This window comes from Scyliorhinus torazame, chromosome 21 (assembly GCF_047496885.1).
Source record: "Scyliorhinus torazame isolate Kashiwa2021f chromosome 21, sScyTor2.1, whole genome shotgun sequence".
Lineage (NCBI taxonomy): Eukaryota > Metazoa > Chordata > Chondrichthyes > Carcharhiniformes > Scyliorhinidae > Scyliorhinus > Scyliorhinus torazame.
In genome coordinates this window covers 21,959,332-21,982,934 of record NC_092727.1, presented here as the reverse complement: position 1 = coordinate 21,982,934, position 23,603 = coordinate 21,959,332, and the positions used below count along the sequence as shown (strand labels likewise).

General features: G+C 46.2%; 1 protein-coding gene across 2 annotated transcripts in view; it reads right to left on the bottom strand.

The window, feature by feature from the left end:
- Window positions 1-23,603, bottom strand: part of snx19b (sorting nexin 19b) — a 222,788-nt gene that overhangs the window by 20,662 nt on the left and 178,523 nt on the right. For both annotated transcript variants that reach the window (XM_072486614.1, XM_072486613.1), the window contains one exon: window positions 19,146-19,330. In XM_072486614.1, the coding sequence (XP_072342715.1) occupies window positions 19,146-19,330 (185 nt within the window). The remainder of the gene's footprint in view (window positions 1-19,145; window positions 19,331-23,603) is intronic.

Genomic DNA, 23,603 nt, shown 5'->3' with positions numbered 1-23,603 from the left:
AAAGTTCAATTATTGTAAACCAACTGCACCAAATGTATGTATGCTCATTCTGTACCATTGGTGCACTTTCTTAGTTGCATGGCATTTTATATATTGCTTCATCTATTTTATCTTTTCACAGAACGGTTACATACAAAAGAAGACGATGCAGCCCAATGAGCCCTTGCTGGTTTTCTGCAAGAGCAAACTAGTTCCATTTCTCCACCCTTTCCTCATAGACCTGCAAATTTGTTTTTCTTTAGGTGCTTAAAACCATGATTGAATTTGCCTCCACCACATTCTCAAGCAACGCATTCTGGATCCTAGCCATTTACTACGTAAAAAAGGTTTTCCTTGTGTCACCTTTGGTTCTTTTATCACTCCCCTTAAATCCTCCATTTGCTAACTAATGGGGTAACATTTTCCTCTATCTACTCTGTCTGACCCCTCCCCCACCCCCACCTCATGATATTGAACACCTCGATCAGACTTCCTCTCAACCTTCTCTTCACTAAGGAAAACAAGCCCAGCTTCTCCAATTTATCCTTGTAATTGAAGGTCCCCCATCTTTGGAATCTTTCCTTCACCCTATTTGAAGCCTTTAAATCCTACCTGAAATGCATGCCGAGAATTGGACACAGTGCTCTAATTGAGGCTGAGTCAATGTTTTATAAAGTTTCCCCTTAAATCCTTTGCTTTTGTACTCTATGCCTCTATCTATAAAGCCCAGGATCACCTATGGCTTTTCACCTACTTTCTCAACCTGTCCTATCACCTTTAATATTTGTACACATGTACTCCCAGATCTCTGTTCCCGCACCCTTCAGTTATATATACTCTCCTTGTTCTTCCTCCTAAAATGTATCACTTCAGTCTTCTCTGCATTAGATTTCACCTGCCGCATGTCTACCCACTCCACCAGCCTGTCTGTGTCCATTTGAAGTTGATCACAATTCTTCCGAGTTTTGTGACATCAGTAAATTTTGAGAATGTGTCCTTTAAATTCAAGTCTAAGTTGTTAATATATATTAAGAAAAGCAGTGGTCCTAGTAACAACCCCGCTATACATCTTCCTCCAGTCTAAAAAACAACCACCCACCACTACTTTCTGTCACTCATCCAACTTCATATTCATACTTTCATTCCTTTTACTCCAGACATTGGCTTTGCTGGTAAGTCTATTATATGGCACTTTAGCAAACACCTTTCCAAATCCATATGGAGCACATAAATCCTCTCTATTACCTCATCAAAAAGCTCAATCAAATTAAACACAATTTGCCCTAAGAAATTCATTCTTGCTCAAGTGGCTTTTAATTTTGTCCCCGATTATCATTTTGAAAAGTAGTTAGTTAAACTGCAGTCTGTAGTTGCTGGGTTTATGCTTACACCTTTTTTTGAACAAATGCATAACATTTACAATTCTCCCTGACATCTAAGTTTTTCGAGGAGGTCACTAAGATGATTGATGCAGGTAGGGCAGTGGATGTTGTCTATATGGACTTCAGTAAGGCCTTTGACAAGGTCCCTCATGGTAGACTAGTACAAAAGGTGAAGTCACACGGGATCAGGGGTGAGCTGGCAAGGTGGATACACAACTGGCTAGGTCATAGAAGGCAGAGAGTAGCAATGGAAGGATGCTTTTCTAATTGGAGGGCTGTGACCAGTGGTGTTCCACAGGGATCAGTGCTGGAACCTTTGCTCTTTGTAGTATATATAAATGATTTGGAGGAAAATGTAACTGGTCTGATTAGTAAGTTTGCAGACGACACAAAGGTTGGTGGAATTGCGGATAGCGATGAGGACTGTCAGAGGATACAGCAGGATTTAGATTGTTTGGAGACTTGGGCGGAGAGATGGCAGATGGAGTTTAATCCGGACAAATGTGAGGTAATGCATTTTGGAAGGTCTAATGCACGTAGGGAATATACAGTGAATGGTAGAACCCTCAAGAGTATTGAAAGTCAAAGAGATCTAGGAGTACAGGTCCACAGGTCATTGAAAGGGGCAACACGGACTTCCGGGTGCGGCGATGACCAGCTAAGTCGCACGTTTCGGCAGCTCCCGGTGGAACGGACATTTGGGCTCTAAATAAGAGCCCCAACGGCAATTTTAACGGCTAAAAGCACTGTGCGGTAAACCAGAAGGGAATCCCCCCTGGATACGGATGGAAAAGGGAGAGGAAAGTGGCCGGATTGCGGTGGATCCTTTAGAGCAGCGGCAAGGAAGGCAAGCAAAAACCAAGATGGCGTCGGAAGGTGGCAGTTTAATATGGGGCCCTGAACAACACGAGTTTTTGAAACGCTGCGTGGAAGAACTTAAAAAGGAGATGAAGAAGGAGCTGTTGGCCCCGATATTACAGGCGATTGAAGGGCTAAAAGATGAGCAAAAGACCCAGGAGCGGGAGCTTCGGGTCGTGAAGGCAAAGGCTGCCGAGAACGAGGACGATATACAGGGCCTAGTGGTGAAGACGGAGATGCACGAGGCACACCATAAACGATGTGTGGAAAGGCTGGAGGTGCTGGAGAATAATGCGAGGAGGAAAAATTTAAGGATTCTTGGTCTTCCTGAAGTTGCAGAAGGGGCGGACGTCGGGGCATATGTGAGCACGATGCTGCACTCGTTAATGGGAGCGGAGGCCCCGACGGGTCCGTTGGAGGTGGAGGGAGCATACCGAGTGATGGCGCAAGGACCGAGAGCAGGAGAAATTCCCAGAGCCATAGTGGTGAGATTCCTCCGTTTGAAGGACAGAGAGATGGTCCTCAGATGGGCAAAGAAAACTCGGAGCAGTAGGTGGGAGAACGCGGTGATCCGCGTATATCAAGACTGGAGTGCGGAGGGCGAGCTTTAATCGGGCCAAGGCGGTGCTTCATAAAAAGATTAAATTTGGAATGCTGCAGCCGGCAAGACTGTGGGTCACATATCAAGGCAAGCACCACTATTTTGAAACGGCGGATGAGGCGTGGACATTTATTGTTGAAGAGAAATTGGAATAAGCGGGTTATTAAAAAAGAACGTTTGAGACAAAGTGGTGGGGTGAATATGGGGGGGCGAAGAGGGGGGAAAAGGGGGGGAGAGATGATTTTTATGTTGATAATCCTGCGACCCGGTAACTTTTCTCTCTTCCACAGGTTGTGGGGGAGGGAGGAAGGGAGGTGGAGGAGCTGGGGGCGTTGGCCATTGGGGGCGGGGCCAAAAGGGAAGCGCAGGCTTTGTTCCCGCGCTATGATAATTATGGCGGGAATAGGGAAGCAGGAAGGAGGGGGCGTCGCACGGTGCGAGCCAAGGTCACGGGGGGAAGCCGAGGTCGGCCAGAGTTTGCTGACTTCTGGGAGCAACATGGGGGGTGTAACTACGCTAGTGGGGGATCTAGCGGGGGGGGGGGGTGGGAGGGGGGATTGACTGGGTTGCTGCTGCAGGGGAGAAGGGGGAGCTGGTATGGGGTGGGGTGTGCGGGGCGGAAGGGCACCGCCTGGGGGGAACCCAGCTGCGTGGGAACCGGGTGAGGAGCTGGATAAAAGGGGATGGCTAATCGACAAGGGGGGGGGGGGGGTAAAGAGCCCCCCAACCCGGCTGGTCACGTGGAATGTGAGAGGGCTGAACGGGCCGATAAAGAGGGCACGGGTACTCGCACACCTTAAGAAACTTAAGGCAGATGTGGTTATGTTACAGGAGACGCATTTGAAACTGATAGACCAGGTTAGACTACGCAAAGGATGGGTGGGGCAGGTGTTTCATTCGGGGCTAGATGCGAAAAACAGGGGGCTGGCTATACTAGTGGGGAAGCGGGTAATGTTTGAGGCAAAGACTATAGTGGCGAATAGTGGGGGCAGATACGTGATGGTGAGTGGCAAATTACAGGGGTAGGCGGTGGTCTTAGTGAACGTATATGCCCCGAACTGGGATGATGCCAAATTTATGAGGCGCATGTTAGGACATATCCCGGACCTAGAGGTGGGGAAGTTGGTAATGGGTGGAGATTTTAACACGGTGCTGGAACCAGGGCTGGACAGATCGAGGTCCAGGACTGGAAGGAGGCCGGCAGCAGCCAAGGTGCTTCAAGACTTTATGGAGCAGATGGGAGGAGTAGACCCATGGAGATTTAGCAGACCTAGGAGTAAGGAGTTTTCGTTTTTCTCCTATGTCCACAAAGTTTATTCGCGAATAGACTTATTTGTTTTGGGAAGGGCGTTGATCCCGAAGGTGAGGGGGACGGAGTATACGGCTATAGCTATTTCGGATCACTCTCCACACTGGGTGGACTTGGAGATAGGGGAGGAAAAAGAACGTCGTCCACCCTGGAGAATGGACATGGGACTAATGGCGGATGAGGGGGTGTGTCTAAGGGTGAGAGGGTGTATTGAAAAGTACTTGGAACTCAATGATAATGGGGAGGTCCAGGTGGGAGTGGTCTGGGAGGCGCTGAAGGCAGTGGTTAGAGGGGAGCTGATATCAATCAGGGCACATAAAGGAAAGCAGGAGAGTAGGGAACGGGAGCGGTTGCTGCAAGAACTTCTCAGGGTGGACAGGCAATATGCGGAGGCACCGGAGGAGGGACTGTACAGGGAAAGGGAAAGGCTACACGTAGAATTTGATTTTCTGACAACGGGTACTGCAGAGGCACAGTGGAGGAAGGCACAGGGTGTACAGTACGAATATGGGGAGAAGGCGAGCAGGTTGCTGGCCCACCAATTGAGGAAAAGGGGAGCAGCGAGGGAAATAGGGGGAGTGAGGGATGAGGAGGGAGAGATGGAGCGGGGAGCGGAGAGAGTGAATGGAGTGTTCAAGGCATTCTATGAAAGATTATATGAAGCTCAGCCCCCGGATGGGAAGGAGAGAATGATGTGTTTTCTGGACCAGCTGGAATTTCCTAAGGTGGAGGAGCAGGAGAGGGTGGGACTGGGAGCACAGATCGAAATGGAGGAAGTAGTGAAAGGAATTAGGAGCATGCAGGCGGGGAAGGCCCCGGGACCGGATGGATTCCCAGTTGAATTTTACAGGAAATATGTGGACTTGCTCGCCCGCTACTGATGAGAACCTTTAATGAGGCGAGGGAAAGGGGACAGCTGCCCCCGACTATGTCAGAGGCAACGATATCGCTTCTCCTAAAGAAGGAAAAAGACCCGCTGCAATGCGGGTCCTATAGGCCTATTTCTCTCCTGAACGTAGACGCTAAGATTCTGGCCAAGGTAATGGCAATGAGGATAGAGGATTGTGTCCCGGGGGTGGTCCATGAGGTCCCTTGTGAAGGGGAGACAGCTGAATACGAATATACGGAGGCTGCTAGGGGTAATGATGATGCCCCCACCAGAGGGGGAAGCGGAGATAGTGGTGGCGATGGATGCCGAGAAAGCATTTGATAGAGTGGAGTGGGATTATTTGTGGGAGGTGTTGAGGAGATTTGGCTTTGGAGATGAGTATATTAGATGGGTACAGCTGCTGTATAGGGCCCCGATGGCGAGCGTGGTCACGAATGGACGGGGGTCTGCGTATTTTCGGCTCCATAGAGGGACAAGGCAGGGATGTCCTCTGTCCCCATTATTGTTTGCACTGGCGATTGAGCCCCTGGCAATAGCATTGAGGGGTTCCAGGAAGTGGAGGGGAGTATTCAGGGGAGGAGAAGAACACCGGGTATCTCTGTATGCGGACGATTTGTTGTTGTATGTGACGGACCCGGCGGAGAGGATGCCAGAGATAATGCGGATACTTGGGGAGTTTGGAGAATTTTCAGGATATAAACTGAACATGGGGAAAAGTGAGTTGTTTGTGGTGCATCCAGGGGAGCAGAGCAGAGAAATAGAGGACTTACCGCTGAGGAAGGTAACAAGGGACTTTCGCTACTTGGGGATCCAGATAGCCAAGAATTGGGGTACATTGCATAGGTTAAATTTAACGCGGTTGGTGGAACAGATGGAGGAGGACTTCAAGAGATGGGACATGGTATCCCTGTCACTGGCAGGGAGGGTGCAGGCGGTTAAAATGGTGGTCCTCCCGAGATTCCTCTTTGTGTTTCAGTGCCTCCCGGTGGTGATCACGAAGGCTTTTTTCAAAAGGATTGAGAAGAGTATCATGAGTTTTGTGTGGGCCGGGAAGACCCCGAGAGTGAGGAAGGGATGGAAGGGATTTTTGCAGCGTAGTAGGGATAGGGGGGGGCTGGCACTACCGAGCCTAAGTGAGTACTACTGGGCCGCCAATATCTCAATGGTATGTAAGTGGATGGGAGAAGAGGAGGGAGCGGCGTGGAAGAGATTGGAGAGGGCGTCCTGCAGGGGGACTAGCCTACAAGCTATGGTGACGGCACTGTTGCCGTTCTCACCGAAGAAATACACCACAAGCCCGGTGGTGGTGGCTACTCTGAAAATTTGGGGGTAGTGGAGACGGCATGGGGAAAGACGGGAGCCTCGGTGTGGTCCCCGATAAGAAATAACCATAGGTTTGCTCCGGGGAGAATGGATGGGGGATTTGGAACATGGCAAAGAGCAGGAGTAACACAATTGAGAGATCTGTTTGTAGATGGGACGTTTGCAAGTCTGGGAGCGCTGACCGAAAAATATGGGTTGCCCCAAGGGAATGCATTCCGGTATATGCAACTGAGGGCTTTTGCGAGGCAACAGGTGAGGGAATTCCCGCAGCTCCCGACGCAGGAGGTGCAGGACAGAGTGATCTCAAAGACATGGGTGGGGGACGGTAAGGTATCAGACATATATAGGGAAATGAGGGACAAGGGGGAGATTATGGTAGATGAGCTGAAAGGGAAATGGGAAGAAGAGCTGGGGGAGGAGATTGAGAAGGGGCTGTGGGCAGATGCCCTAAGTAGGGTAAACTCATCGTCCTCGTGTGCCAGGCTGAGCCTGATACAATTTAAGGTGTTACACAGGGCGCATATGACTGGAGCACGGCTCAGTAAATTTTTTGGAGTAGAGGATAGGTGTGCGAGATGCTTGAGAAGCCCAGCGAATCACACCCACATGTTCTGGTCATGTCCGGCACTACAGGGGTTTTGGGTGGGGGTGACAAAGGTGCTTTCGAAGGTGGTGGGGGTCCAGGTCGAACCAAGCTGGGGGTTGGCTATATTCGGGGTTGCAGAAGAGCCGGGAGTGCAGGAGGCGAAAGAGGCTGATGTTTTGGCCTTTGCGTCCCTAGTAGCCCGGCGCAGGATACTGTTGATGTGGAAGGAAGCCAAGCCCCCGGGTGTGGAGACCTGGATAAATGACATGGCAGGGTTTATAAAGCTGGAACGGATTAAGTTCGTCCGAAGGGGAACGGCTCAAGGGTTCACCAGGCGGTGGCAACCGTTCGTCGAATACCTCACAGAAAGATAGAGGGAATGGAAAAGAAGAAGACAGCAGCAGCAACCCAGGGGGTGGGGGGGGGGGGGGACCAGAAGGACTCTCAGGGATGTTAGTGTATAAGTATAATATGTATAGGTTGTTGTTATAGGTAATTGTATACTGGACTGCTGAATTGTATTTTTGGAGAGTATTTATTTGGGACAAGGCAGTTGCCATTTAGTTTTGTTTTTTAATTTTGATGTTGTTTATATATTATTTATTTCTTGTTTGAAAAACTGGCCATTGTTATTTATATTATTATATTACTGTGTAAAAGATACACAATGTACTGTTATGGTTGGCCAAAAATTTTGAATAAAATATATTTAAAAAAAAAAGAAAGGGGCAACACAGGTGGAGAAGGTAGTCAAGAAGGCATACGGCATGCTTGCCTTCATTGGCCGGGGTATTGAGTATAAGAATTGGCAAGTCATGTTGCAGCTGTATAGAACCTTAGTTAGGCCACACTTGGAGTATAGTGTTCAATTCTGGTCGCCACACTACCAGAAGGATGTGGAGGCTTTAGAGAGGGTGCAGAAGAGATTTACCAGAATGTTGCCTGGTATGGAGGGCATTAGCTATGACGAGCGGTTGAATAAACTCGGCTTGTTCTCACTGGAACGAAGGAGGTTGAGGGGAGACCTGATAGAGGTCTACAAAATTATGAGGGGCATAGACAGAGTGGATAGTCAGAGGCTTTTCCCCAGGGTAGAGGGGTCAATTACTAGGGGGCATAGGTTTAAGGTGAGAGGGGCAAGGTTTAGAGTAGATGTACGAGGCAAGTTTTTTACGCAGAGGATAGTGGGTGCCTGGAACTCGCTACCGGAGGAGGTGGTGGAAGCAGGGACGATAGTGACATTTAAGGGGCATCTTGACAAATACATGAATAGGATGGGAATAGAGGGATATGGACCCAGGAAGTGTAGAAGATTGTAGTTTAGTCGGGCAGCATGGTCGGCACGGGCTTGGAGGGCCGAAGGGCCTGTTCCTGTGCTGTACATTTCTTTGTTCTTTTGTTTGTTCTAAGGCAGATTGGAAGATTATGACCATTGCCTCCACAATTTTCACATTTACTTCCCTCAGTGTCCTCACCTGCATCACATTCTGTCCTGGTGACATCAACTTGAAGTATAACCAGTTTTCTAATATATCCCCAAATTTAGCCCATACAACATCTCAATTACCTCCTCCCTCCACCATGACTTTAGCAGCATCTTCTTCCTTTGTAAAGGCCAATTTAAATTACTCATTTAGTACCTCAGCCACATCCCCTGCCTCCTTGCAAAGATCTCTTTTTGGTCCCTAATCAATACCACCATTCTTTTTACTATAAGACCATAAGACATAGAAGCAGAATTAGGCCACTCGGCCCATCGAGTCTGCTCCGCCATTCAATCATGGCTGATATTTTTTCATCCCCATTCTTCTGCCTTCTCCCCATAACCCCTGATTCCCTTATTAATCAAGAACCTATCTATCTCTGTCTTAAAATCACTCAGTGATTTGGCCTCCACAGTCTTCTGCGGCAAAGAGTTCCACAGATTCACCACCCTCTAGCTGAAGAAATTCCTCCTCATCTCTGTTTTAAAGGATTGTCCCTTTAGTCTGAGGTGATGTCCTCTGGTTCTAGTTTTTCCTACAAGTGGAAACATTCTCTCCACCTCCACTCTATCCAGGCCTCGCAATATCCTGCAAGTTTCAATAAGATCCCCTCTCATCCTTCTAAACTCCAATGAGTACAGACCCAGAGTCCTCAACCGTTCCTCATATGACAAGCACTTCATTCCAGGGATCATTCTTGTGAACCTCCGCTGGACCCTTTCCAAGGCCAGCATGTCCTTCCTTAGATACGGGGCCCAAGACTGCTCACAATACTGCCCTTATGGTGACAGAAGCCTTCCGGATTCCCTTTCATGTCAGCTGCCAGTGTGTTCTCATATTCTCTCTTTACCTCTCATATTTCCTTTCTACGTTAAGCCTGGTTCTCCCTTATGTTATCAACCTGCCATATGCATCCCTTTTCTGCTTCATTTTACTCTCTGTCACTTTTGTTACACACAGAGCTCTGACTTTGTCTACTCTTCCTTTCCTCATGTGAATGTACCTTGACTGTACCCAAATTAATTCTTTTTTGAAATGCAGCCCATTGTTCTGTTACATTTTTGCCTGGCAATCTTTGAAAACAGTTTACACACGGCACCTCCACTCTCAACACACTGTAATAAACACTCTACCAATTTAATATTTTTATTCTAAATTCGTCCTTCTTTTTTAATGATGTGGAGATGCCGGCGTTGGACTGGGGTGGGCACAGTAAGAAGTCTTACAACACCAGGTTAAAGTCCAACAGGTGTGTTTTGAATCACTAGCTTTCAGAGCACTGCTCCTTCCTCAGGTGAATCTTTTTTAATAGTTAATTTACTCCTTGTGCTACTACGGTCACAGCTCCCTAAATGTTCTTCTAAAGGTTAAGTACAAAATAATTAAATTGAATTTGTAAGTGCCTATCAGGTTTTCAGGATGTCCCAATAGACATAACAGTATTTTCTGAAGTGCAGTGACCGTTGCGGATACCATATGTATCAATGTTCCAGAAAGTGGTGGGAAGAGAACTTCTCATCTGGCTGCAACACCACAAAGAGAGGGGTTTTAATGTAGAAATTTCGTCATACAAAAATCACATTTTTTTCAGTTACTTAGCCAAGACATGGCACCAAATCAGGTTTAGTGGAAAGAGGATAAAACTTTACAGTAAGGAACTGATCCCCAGTCCTTTTGACTGTAAAGACTACTGGAACGATGCTGCACTACTTTGCTGCAGAGCTAAGATACTGCCAACACACCATGGCAGTAAATCATGTAGGAAGGAACAGAAAACAAATAAAATTGTGGCACTCGTGTGAGCCAATTAGATGCTGGGTTTTTTTAAAAAAATAATTTTTATTAAAGGTTTTCATAAAATATCAATAACAAAATGAGAAAGAAAAAAGAACCCAACAGGGTTAAGTACAAAACACAATCTAAAAAAGCAACCCCCCAAACCCCTCCCCCCGTACATAAATAATAAATTAACATGAACACCCCGACTTAACACAACAGGTGTATACACCCCCTCAGACCCTCCAGTGTAAATAACATAAACAAAAATAAAGTAACCCCCCCCCCCCCCCCCCCCCCCCGAGCTGCTGCTGCCATTGACCAATGTCTATCGTTCTGCCAGAACCACCTAAAGAACCCTTGTACCGACCCTCTCAAGGCAAATTTCACCCTCTCCAATTTAATGAACCCTGCCATATCGCTGATCCAGGATTCCACGCATGGTGGCCTCGCATCTTTCCACTGAAGAAGAATCCTTCGCCGGGCTACCAGGGACGCAAAGGCCAGAATTCCGGCCTCTTTCGCCTCCTGAACTCCCGGCTCCTCTGCCACCTCAAATATTGCGAGCCCCCAGCCCGGTCTGACCCTGGATCCTACCACCCTCGACACCGTCCTCGCTACACCCTTCCAAAATTCCTCCAGTGCTGGGCATGCCCAGAACATATGGGTGTGATTTGCTGGGCTCCCTGAGCACCTAACACACCTGTCCTCACCCCCAAAGAACTGGCTCATCCTTGTCCCAGTCATGTGTGCCCAGTGTATCAACCTACCAGCTAGAACTGCGAACATTAGTGAAAGACCAGAAACTAGGTTTCGATAATCAAAAGGAATGTAGCAAATTAGAAACCCAATGAAATAAAACAAATCATGTACCTTTCTAAGAGAAAAATAGATCAAAATTGAACTCGAAACGTGTGACTTGACAGGCTTGTGTTAGCAGTGCTGTTGATTCTGAGACCAACTTATAAAATTTCACAGATTGTGAGCTGTGAAGGTTCTGCAAAACAATTTTGCCATTTCGATGATTTGTATTTTCCTTCTGCGTTTTCTAGCATGGCTGTTTACAAGCGTGCAGATGCTATTTTACAATACTTTGTTTCCTTTCTTCAACACATCATACAACAAACACTCAAGTACGCCTTTTAAATATCTTTCTAGATGGGAAAAAAAATTTAAAAGCAAGAAAGGATTTAGAAGAGTTGTGTTTCTTAAACAGGCAAATACCAAAAAATGTAATTAATCAGATGCAGACGGTCAGTGCTCTGATGTAGTGCCGACCATAGCACATGAATAGCCAAATAGTCAGAGAAAGAAAAGCAGACGTCACTTCAGAAAATACATTTTGTTATTACAGCAAAGTGAACATGTTGGCAAACATACGAGGTAACAGGAGCTTCATAAAAATATTTGGTTTGGAAACACATAAAGGAAAGTAAGTTACATCAATGGATTTTGTAGATACTGGAGGTGAAAGTTTACTACTCATTCTATTAAATCATTGTAGAGACTATAAGACAGATAGAAAAGCAAAATAAGGCGGCGTATCCTGGAAATTTGAAATTAAACAGGAAATTCTGGAAATGTTCAGTTGGTCTGGCAGCATCTGTGGAGGAGGAACAGTTTTAGGCCAATGACCTTTCATCAGTTCATTATGACCAAAAGAGATTGGTCACTGGTGTAATTACTTTTGGTGAGATATTGTGTGCGAATTTGCTGCAGTATTTATCTGCTCAGCAACATTTGGGCACACTTCAAAAGTAACTTGTTTGCTATGAAGCACTTTGGGACATGGTGAGGATGAGAGGGAGCAAGAGAAAGATAGAAAAGGAAACATACCTTGAGAGAGAGCTTTTCACAGCCTCAGGATGTTTCATCAGACTTTACAAGCAATCAAGTTTATGTGAAGTGTGGACACTATTTCAATGTAATAAATACAGCAAGGTCCCACAAACAGCAATGTGATAATGACTTGTTAATCTGCTTTGCTAATGTGATTGAAGGATAAAACTTGGCCAGCACTCTGGAGAGAATGTTCCTGCTCATCTTTGAAACTGGTGGACATAAAGGATCTCATGACACTGAGAGGAGGCATCTCTGGATCAGGATCGGGACTGATGGTTCAGAGGCGAGAGTTCTGCCACTGAGCCAAAGCTGGCAACTAAAAGGGACTATGCGAAAATATGCGCTTTCCTCCTTCTGCTTTTTCGAACAACAGTTACAAGACAAACAAAACTAACATCTGGATAATGTGACATTATTGGAAAACAAAAAATAAGCGCAATTATTGCAATTATTGGGTAATATGTAAGGGCCAATATTCACAACAGCAATCTTTGAAGTTTGAAAAGTAAACTAATAATTTAAAAATTAGTTCAAAAAAAGCATGTGTTTTTTGTCTTAAAAATGATTTAATCTATCAGATTAAGAAAAGTAAACCATCCAAAACAAACGATAAGCAGTGATTAGGACTCAATAATGTTTTGTCTAATCACTAAAGTCTGCACAGTTAAATGAGGCAAAGCATATGTCCAATGCCAAAGTGCAAATGGTTTATACAACAGGGAGTTTGGAAACCAGGGAAGAGATATGAACTTGATCATAGAAGTGCATCTTAGCTGTAGTTTTAAAAACTGAAGCACACGATGAAGAGTTAACCAAGCAAGTCAGAATTTGAACAATACTTGAACCAGTAACAGAATTTATAGCCTATCATTATTTTAAAGATCATAATGCAATTGCTATATGCTACCTCTAACAGGATAGTTACTATCCTGTTAAGAGGGGATATGTAACAATATTCACCATGTGAATGTTCCCTGCAATTAACAACTGCTGCAGTCTATGCTCACTCAACCAGTCTTCTGTTCAAGTGAAAAAAAGTGACAATTTTCCATTACCAATGACTTCCAAGTCACAAGCAACATCTTTAGTCATATCCTTAAATATATGGTTCACTGTCAAGTTCACTTTTAGAATTTAAAAAACACTCAAAATAAAAAAGATTTCTCTATCCTGATGTAAATATTTGTGGTGTAACAAATGTTGAAAGAGGTTACTTTTCTTCTTCTTCTCTTGGGCAGCTCCTCAGTGTTGAGGATGACTTGCTTCCACTCCAAGGAGGTGAGTTCTGCGGTGGTTGAAAACTGCAATTCTGGATCTGCAGACTCGGCCACAGGTTTGGCGAGTTGTGTTTGATGAGGTGGCTGGGTGGGACACTCTGAATTCTGCACTTTCTTTCTGCGATTTACACTTGGCCTCCATGTGCTCCACCCTGTGACGAAGGCGATTGACGCCTTTGTGGATACTTCTTCCTCTTCAGTTTGTGCATTCTAAGGCAAGCAATTCTCATGTATCGATGGGGATGTTGCATCTGTTAAGGGGAACTTTCAGAGTGTCCTTGTAGCGTTTCCTCTGCCCTCCTAGTGGTCGCTTGACATTGTGGAGTTCGAGTAGTGCACTTGTTTCGAGAGTCTTGTGTCAGGCAAGCGGGCAATGTGTCCCATCTATCGCAGTTGGTCAAGCGTGCCAATGCCTCGAATCTGGGGATTTGGCCTGGGAGAGGACAATCACTTTGGTGCACCTATCCTGCCAGAGGATTTTCAGGATTTTGCAGAGGCAACGTTGGTGATATCTCTCCAGGGAATTGTGGGCCTGCTGTACATTGTCCATGTTTCTGATGCATACATGTAAGGCAAGAGCGGGCTGGTAGAGAACCTTCGAATTCCGGATGTTCTTCTAAGACCGATTCTCTCATATGCCTCGGTGAATACATAGACAATAGTTTGTAGCACGGCCCACAGGCATCATCTGCATCCTGCAGCTCGGTTACAGAAGTTGGGGCGGTCTTGGTTCTGGCCCGTAGGCATAGGAGGTTGAACCATTTCCTGCTTGTCCGGTAGGTTAGCTCCATTCCTGCGGGGAGCTTCAGGGTGATGGGGTGGAGTGTTGCTGTGAGGAATATGGAGAAGAGCGTTGGTGCGATGCACAGCCTTGAATGACCCTAGTTTGCACACATATTGGGTCTAAGGTGGTTCCGTTAGTGAGGATCACAGCTCGCATGTCATCGTGGAGCAGGCGGAGAATGGTGACGAATTTCTGCGGGCAGCCAAATTTATGGAGGATGTTCCACAATCCCTGACTCTTGACAGAGTCAAAGTCCTTTGCGAGATCAAAGAAGGCCATGTACATAAGAACATGAGAACTAGGAACAGGATTAGGCCATCTGGCCCCTCGAACCTGCTCCGCCATTCAATGAGATCATGGCTGATCTTTGTGGACTCAGCTCCACTCTCCGGCCCGTACACCATATCCCCGAATCCCTTTATTCTTTAGAAAGGTATCTATCTTTTTCTTAAAAACATTTAAAGAAAGAGCCTCAACTGCTTCACTGGGCAAGGAATTCCAGAGATTCACAACCCTTTGGGTGAAGAGGTTCCTCCTAAACTCGGTCCTAAAGCTACTTCCCCTTATTTTGAGGCTATGCCCCCTAGTTCTGCTTTCCCCGACCAGTGGAAACAATCTGCCCGCATCTGTCCTATCTATTCCCTTCATAATTTTATATGTTTCAATAAGATCCCCCCGCATCCTTCTAAACTCCAATGAGTACAGTCCCAGTCTACTCAACCTCTCGTCATAATCTAATCCCCTCAACTCTGGGATCAACCTAGTGAATCTCCTCTGCACTCCCTCCAGTGCCAATATGTCCTTTCTCAGGTAAGGAGACCAAAACTGAACACAATACTCCAGATGTGGCCTCACCAACACCTTATACAATTGCAGCATAACCTCCCTAGTCTTGAACTCCATCCCTCTAGCAATGAAAGACAAAACTCGATTAGCCTTCTTAATCACCTGTTGCACCTGCACACCAACATTTTGCGACTCGTGCACCAGCACACCCAGGTCCCTCTGCACAGCAGCATGTTTTAACATCTTACCGTTTAAATAATAATCCATTCTGCTGTTATTCCTCCCAAAATGGATAGCCTCACACTTGGCAACATTGAATTCCATCTGCCAGACCCCAGCCCATTCACCTAACCTATCCAAATCCTTCTGCAGACTTCCGGTATCCTCTGCACTTTTTGCTTTACCACTCATCTTAGTGTCGTCTGCAAACTTTGCCACATTGCACTTGGTCCCCAACTCCAAATCATCTATGTAAATTGTGAACAACTGCGGGCCCAACACTGATCCTTGAAGGACCCCACTAGTTACAGGTTGCCAACCAGAGAAACACCCATTTATCCCCACTCTCTACTTTCTGTTAGTTAACCAATCCTCTACCCATGCTACCACTTTACCCTCAATGCCATGCATCTTTTGTTTATGCAGCAACCTTTTGTGTGGCACCTTGTCAAAAGCTTTCTGGAAATCCAGATATACCACATCCATTGGCTCCCCGTTATCTACTGCACTGGTAACGTCCTCAAAAATTTCTACCAAATTAATCAGACACAACCTACCCTTTATGAACCCATGCTGCGTCTGCCCAATGGGACAATTTCCCTCCAGGTGCCCCGCTATTTCCTCCTTAATGATAGATTCCAGCATTTTCCCTACAAAGATTGATGCAGCTCCCTGCACTTTTCTTGGATTTGTCACGTGCTGAAGATCATGTCCATTGTGCCTCTTGATAGAGGGAGCCAGACTGAGACTCAGGGAGGAGCCACCGGGAAATCCTTCTGTTATTTCCATAGTCGGACCAATCTTCTTTCTTGAAGATGGTCACAATGAAGGTGTCTCTGAGATCACCTGGAATGCTCTCTTCCTTCCAGGCAAGGATGACGAGATTGCGGATTCTAGTCAAGAGGGCCTCTGCGCCACAATTTAATACTTCTGTGGGGATTCCATCTACACCAGAGGCCTTGGTGTTTTTCACCTGTCGGGTGGCTTTTTTGGCTTCGCAGCGAGCTGAGGTTGCGCTGAGTTGGTGGCGGATAGCGTATTGTGGGATGGTGTTGAGGGCACTTGCATCATAGGGTGTGCCTCAGTTGAAGAGGTCCTCTCTCCAGCGTGCGTCGACTGCTTCTCTGCCTTTGATGAGTGCCTCTCCATTTTTGGCTCTCATTAGGGTGGGTCGCTGGATACTCAGATCCTTGATGGTTTTAATTGCATCGAAGAAATTGTGCACATTGTGGTTGTCAGCAAGTTTCTGAGTCTCTTGTGCTCTTTCCACCCACCATTTTTTCTTTAGGTCGGGAGTTCTTTGTTGCAGCTCGGCATTCAGTGGCCTGTAGGCTTGTTTCCTCTCACTCGGGTGTTGGTGGATCTGAAATTTTAGGAAGGCCTTGTGTTTGAGGTCAAGGAGATCCTGGATGTCCTGATTGTCTGGTCAAACCAGTCTTAGTGTTTCCTGGTTGAGAGCCTGAGCGTTTCCTCGCAGGGTCTGACTATGGTGGCTTTTAAGGAGGACCAGGCGCTGTGGGCATTCTGCAGCTCCAGCTCGTTTGTTGTCGCTAGGCTAGCTGTGAGGTGCCGACTTAGTAGCTCATTCTTCTCAGGGTCTTTGAGTTCAGTGCCACTGAAGCTCCTGCGGCAGCGCTTTTTCTGCCTCTGCCAGTTTGGGGCCAGGGTGATGGAGATGGTAGAGCGGATTAGTCGGTGGTCAGTCCAGTAATCGTCGGCTACGGTCGTGGTGCAGGTGACGTGGACATCTTTGCGGTTCCTTGCTAGGACAATGGTATAGTCTATTAGGTGCCAGTGCTTGGAGCGGGGTGTTGCCATACGGTCTTCTGCTAGTCCCACTGGCGGAACAGGGTGCTCGTGGTGGCCAGGTCATGTTCTTAACATTTCCTCAGGAGGAGGACTCCATTGGTGTTTATTTCCCCCATGCCTTCCCTGCCTAACACGCTTTTCCAAAGGTTTGCATCCCTCCCGACTCCAGCATTGAAGTTGCTGAGGAGAATCAGCTTATTTCCCTTTGGGATGCAGGACAGCAATTGGTCGAGGCTGAAGTAGAATGCTTCTTTTGTCTTGTCCGTTGCATTGCATCTAGGGTTGGGGCATAGGCACTGATGGCTGTGATATGCTGCTTCTGGGGCAGGGTGAGTAATGGGGTCATAAGGCCTTCGCTCACCCCGCAAGTGGGTTTATTGACATCCGACCAATTTGTTTTTTATGGCAAAGCTGATCCCATAGAGGCAACGTTCTTCTTCTGGTTTGCCTTTCCACAAGGTGTATCCGCCACCTTGTTCTTTTAGTGGCCTTCTCCTGCCAGTCGTGCCTCGTGCAGGGTGGCAATGTCGATGTTGTGATGCCGGAGTTCCCGGGCTATGATGGTGGGATTGTCCATGAGGGTCCTGACGTTCCACGCTCTGAAATTCATTTGGGTGGGTGAGGTGGGGTTGGGGCAAAAGATGCCTGTGCTTGGATTCTTTGAACATGGGCTGGTCATTGCACGCCAACCACCACACGGTCCCTGCGGAGCGGGTTCTTGGCCCAGTGGCAAGGAAATCCGAGACAACTGGAGACCGAGCTTTGCTGTTGGACGGGGCTTAACACACACTCATTATCCACTTATCATCTGCCTGCCTGTCAGTGACGGCACTTTTAAAAGGTGATGTAATTTTTCCTCTCTCCCCTGCCTTGCAGTCTTGCTCCTGCTTGCACTGATCCTCTCAGCCCGCTGCAGCTCCTCTCACCCAGGTTCTCTCGCCTCCTAATGGAACTGCTTCTCTCGTCCCCAAATGGAACTGCTCCTCTTGCCCCTGAAAGATCTGCTCCTCTCGTCCCTGCTTGCGCTGCTCCCCTCACCCCGCTGCTGCTCCTCTGACATCGCTTTCCGGTGACATCATGCAGGAGATAATTTTTGAATCACACTGGGTTAATAGACTGCATCTTTACATGGGCTAATTCATCCACCCACCACCACACCCACAAAGGCATCAGTAATACCCAATGCCAGTTACATTCATGTGGTTATCGATAGTCCACTTAATGAATATTCAAAGCTACCATAAAAGCATGAACAAAATGTTATTACAGTTAAGGGTTTCCCATTGAAAATGAAGAGTCGGAGCAATTTCTTCTCGCAGAGGGTCACTGACCTTTGGAATGCTCTACCCCAGGAAGCAGTGACTGTTCAGTCACTGCATATATTCAAGGCTGAGTTTGACAGTTCTTTACCTCCAAGGAAGTGGAGAGTTAAAAGGGAGGTGACGTAGCCAGGTAAGTGGAGTTACTGTCACGATCAAATCAGGCATGCTCTTATTGAATAGCAGAACAGACTCAAGGACCCAAATAGCCTCCCCCTGTACCTATTTCATATACTGTTAATCATACATTTAATCATTTGATTTAAACAAGGAGCTCTAGTGTTGCACTGCAGCAACTCACTAAGGCTTCTTTGACAGCACCTTCTAATGCTGCTGCCTCTACCACCTAGAAGGACAAGGGCCGCAAACACAGGGGAACCCAAAGCTTCAAGCTCCCCGCCAAGTCATAGCTAGTCCTGACTTTGAAATATGTTACCAATGCATTCCCAGTGCTTCATTGTCACTGGATGAAAATCCTGAAACTCCATCCTTAACAGCACAGTAGGTGTACCTACACCACAAGGGCAGCTGCAGTTCCAGTCGAAGGCTCACCACCTGCTGAAGTGTAACAAGAAACGGACAATAAATGCTGTCCTTGCTAGCAACGCTCACATTGCAAAAACTAATGAAAAAACATACAGCTTTTACTAATGAAGGATTATTTTGCATGCATGCATCACTCTTTGCTCTACGCAAATGTAAAATCATGGTGGGTATATACATTCTCATTGTACTTTCTGTGGGGAGAGGAACAGAGTGAGTAGCTCATCAACTGGAAATGTTAACTCTGTTTTTCTCTCTCCACAGATGCTGCCAGATGTGAACATTTCCAGCATTTTTAAAATTAAAGACATTCATTGCCCGTAATGAGGTAGCATTGAAGTTAGCCCTCCCAGTTACTAAAGATGAAATTTTTTTTAACCTGGCAGCATCTTCATTAGACAGTGGAAGGCCAATTCCTGGGTCTGTGCCTTCTGTTCTTGAGTTCTGACTGGCTTTGGCCATTTGGGTAATGTTCCACCGGGCCAGATAGCTTCCTGTAAAAGCTTGAGGTACACAACCCAGTGTTGAGTACATGTCAGGTTACAAATCTGGACCTCAAGCCACCTGTAAGCAGAAGATATATATTGAGCTTGTGCACTAGAAAAAGTAAGAATGATATTAATCAATTAATAAGTGATCAATCATCCCATGCACAAATAAATTCTCCCAGTTACACATTCTCACACAAATACCTATTGGTGACGCATGCTATGTAACTTGCACTGCACTTCAAATAAAAAAAGGTGCAAAGTCCTTCCATTTTCTATCTATATTAGAACAGTGCTTAATTGATTTTCATGTGTAGCACTCATCGAATAGGCAGGCAATACACAGGCAACATAAAAGCATCATGGCCACTGGCTGCTGGTGATCACATATCAGTTGTGCATTACTGGAACACGATTGATTGCAAAGCATGAAGGCAGTGAGCTCTTTTTTAGGAACCTGTATGACAATAAGGCCCTTGACATAGGGGAAACTGCACAAATCCTAAGCTCTGTCCCTCGGTTCCCAGTTTTTGATGGGGAAGTGTTAAAAGCAGTGGTGGGAAATCTGTGGCCCATGAGCCACATGCTCGGAATCCGGTCAGTTGCCTATTTCGCAGGCAGAGGAATAGCGCTGATACAGTTCACGCTGGAATCTCGCTGATACAGTTCACGGTGGAATCGCGCTGATACAGTTTATGCTGGGATCGCACTGATACAGTTCACGCTGGGATCGCGCTGCTACAGTTCATGCTGGAATCGCGCTGATACAGTTCATGCTGGGATCGCACTGATACAGTTCATGCTGGGATCGCACTGATACAGTTCATGCTGGAATTGCGCTGATACAGTTCATGCTGGAATCGCGCTGATACAGTTCATGCTGGGATCGCACTGATACAGTTCATGCTGGGATCTCACTGATACAGTTCATGCTGGGATCGCACTGATACAGTTCACGCTGGGATCGCGCTGATACAGTTCACGCTGGGATCGCACTGATACAGTTCATGCAGGGATCGCACTGATACAGTTCATGTTGGAATCACGCTGATACAGTTCATGCTGGAATCGCGCTGATACAGTTCATGCTGGAGTCGAGCTGATGCAGTTCATGCTGGAATCGCACTGATACAGTTCATGCTGGAATCACGCTGACACAGTTCATGTTGGAATCGCGCTGATACAGTTCATGCTGGAATCGCACTGATACACTCCATGCTGGAATCACGCTGATACAGTTCATGCTGGAATCACGCTGATACAGTTCATGCTGGAATCGCGCTGATACAGTTCATGCTGGAATCGCACTGATACAATTCATGCTGGAATCGCGCTGATACAGTTCATGCTGGAATCGCGCTGATACAGTTTATGCTGGAATCGCGCTGATACAGTTCATGCTGGAATCGTGCTGATACAGTTCATGCTGGAATCGCACTGATACTGTTCATGCTGCGATCGCACTGATACAGTTCATGCTGGGATAACGCTGATACAGTTCATGCTGGAATCGCGCTGATACAGTTCATGCCAGAATCTTGCTGATACAGTTCATGCTTGGATAACGCTGATACAGTTCATGCTGGAATCGCGCTGATAGTTCATGCTGGAATCGCATTGCTATGATTGATTCGATTCAAAAAGCATGTCCTGTGCATTCTGGGTACATAAGTGCAGGTAGACCACCGTGTTCATGATTCCAGAGCACGTGTGGGAGGTTCTGGTTTTGATATTAATTTTTTGGCAGTTATTTAACTTTGCTCCCGCTTAATGGACGGCTTTGTGTTGAAGTGGTGAAGAAGGAGAATCAAGAGCAAAATCAGGAAATGCAGAGTAAAAAGCAGCAAAAAGAGAAAAATGGGTGATAACGGCACAAGGATCAAAGACGGTTGGGAGCTGGATTAATTTGTTACTGAACTGAATGGGAGACCGTTGTGCTTCATTTTCAATGAAGTGACAGCAGTTCCAAAAAAATACAATGTTAACAGATGTTATGAAACATGCCATTCCTCTTACATGGCAAAGTTCCGGTAGGTCCTGTAAGGACCCTACCTGTTGACTCCCTTATTTTCCATTTCTTTTATTTTGTTGTTATCATTTTTGATCCATTGATATTTAATGGACATATACCTTTAATTCAAGCAGAGGACGTGAGGAACTCAAAAGTTGCAAAACAGTTCACTGTGCTATGAAGATTTAGATTTTGGACAGAACAATTCAGACTTTCTGGAACCCGAGAGATCGGAGGGATTTGGTTCAATTGGTTGGCTGGTGGCTAATGGTTTGGCCAAACGCCGTATTCTTTCTGGTGCCAGACAGTGATTGGGTCCTGCCGCAGGTGGGAGTTTTCTGAGAACCCCGAGAGAATCGGCTGGATTCTCCCCCCCGCCACGCCACATTTCTATTTCACCCCGCCGGCGGGATGCTCCGTTACGCCAGCTGCTCAATGGGGTTTCCCATTGGGGGGCAGCCCCATGCCGTCGGGAAACCCCCGAGCTGCCGGAAAAACGGAGCATCCCGCCAGCAGAGAATCCAGCCCAAGGCCATGGACGGCGAGAGACGTTGTGTTGCTCCCGCTCTCTCTCTTGTTCTAAAAAAGCTTCCTGTCTGCTGTGTCTGAATCTGCAGAGAAGACTTGAGATCCTGATGAATCTACAGTGAAAACCAGACTGAAAGCAAAGACCTCATCCAACTGGAAGCATAGACTGAAGAAAAATCTAACTGGAAGACATTCATTTGAAACAGAGACTTTTACTTTCACTTTTCATATTTTTTTTACACCCCATTTTCCTCTCTGTGATTGCCTGCTTTGTGTGCGCGCAAACGGTGGGGCGAGTTAAAGATGGGGTAAAGAAGGGGGTGGAGGGGGGTTAGGAATTAGATAATAGTTAACTAGTTGTATTTGCTGAATATTTAATTATAGTTATTGCTATTAATAAAAATTAATTGTGTTTAAATTAACAAACTTGGCAACTTTAGTTATTGGGCAGTCAAAGACAAAAGACTGGGTATTTTCTAAGAGTTCATCGTTAATTTCAGATATGTTACAACTCCAGGTCAAGTAGGGCTGGAATTGACTATGCACTAGCCCAGGGCGTCGTAACAGTCCGTCCAATGTGATTGACAGGTTTCAAATCAGATGAAAACACAGAAGCAGGTAGAGGGACACACTAAGTTCTGCTACCTTTCTTATTGCTTGGTTACTTGCAGAAAAATGGAAAACCATTCTCAGATGGCGAGTTGGTGAAAGAATGCATCATCGAACCTTCAGATGTTTCATTTTCTGGGTTTCAAACCCAAGAGGAAATGATCAAACATTAACTGCAGTCTTATTAACTGAGTCTGCACATCAGCAGGCGTACCGTGAGTTACAGAGTGCAAGAAATCGCTGCTGATCTGGTAGGGTAGCTTTCCAGCCTTACGTTCAAGTAAGGCCATCAACGTGGCACTGGATAAATGCAAAGATATTCAGACATTGCTCAGCTCTGCATATGGGTTCATTGTGTTGACAATGATCTGAACATGACAGAAGAACTTTTAGATCTCTTGGCAATACACAGCCGAGCACAGGTCTCACATACTTTTAGGCATTTACAGATCATTTTAAAGAGCACGTGTTACCTTTGGAAAAAATTGTACCAGTTACAATAAATGGGTGTCCCTCCATGACAGCAATACACCATGGATTGTTGGCTTTATTGAAAGCTTGTGTACCTGACATATTCTGTGTGCATTGCATAATACACCAAGAAGTGCTCTGTGCTAAACTTGACAAGAGAGACAGACTGAAAGCACTGCAGGACAAAGTGGTACAGATTGTTAATTTCATACGTGCTCACCCCTGCATCACCGCAAGTTCGTGGAACATGTGAACCAAATTGAAATAGGATATGGAGACCTCGTCATGCACGTGGAAGTGCGCTGATTTAGCCGTGGCAAAGTACAGGACCGCTTCTCTGCATTTCTACCAGAAATCCTGAGGTTTCTTGCACAGAAATCGCAAATATACCCAGATAATAAGTTGAAAACAGCGTTTTCGATGTGGCTTTTCGTGCCGCTATCAATGGTCACCTGAATTTGTTGAACGGGTTATTGCAGGAGAAAAATCGCCTCTTGTCCATACTAGTTGCTAGTGTAAGAAAACTAATACTGCACCTGCAGTTGCCTTCAAGTGACTACACTCACTTACCAAATTTGAAACAAATACTGGAAAAGCACTTTGATCTAGGAATTAAATATGACCCATCAGTACACATACAAGTGCTGTTACATTGGCAGAACGTTTCGAGAACTGCTTTTCTTCTGAGTGATCTAAAGCTCTTCCTCTCATGGCTCTCAAATCCATTTGA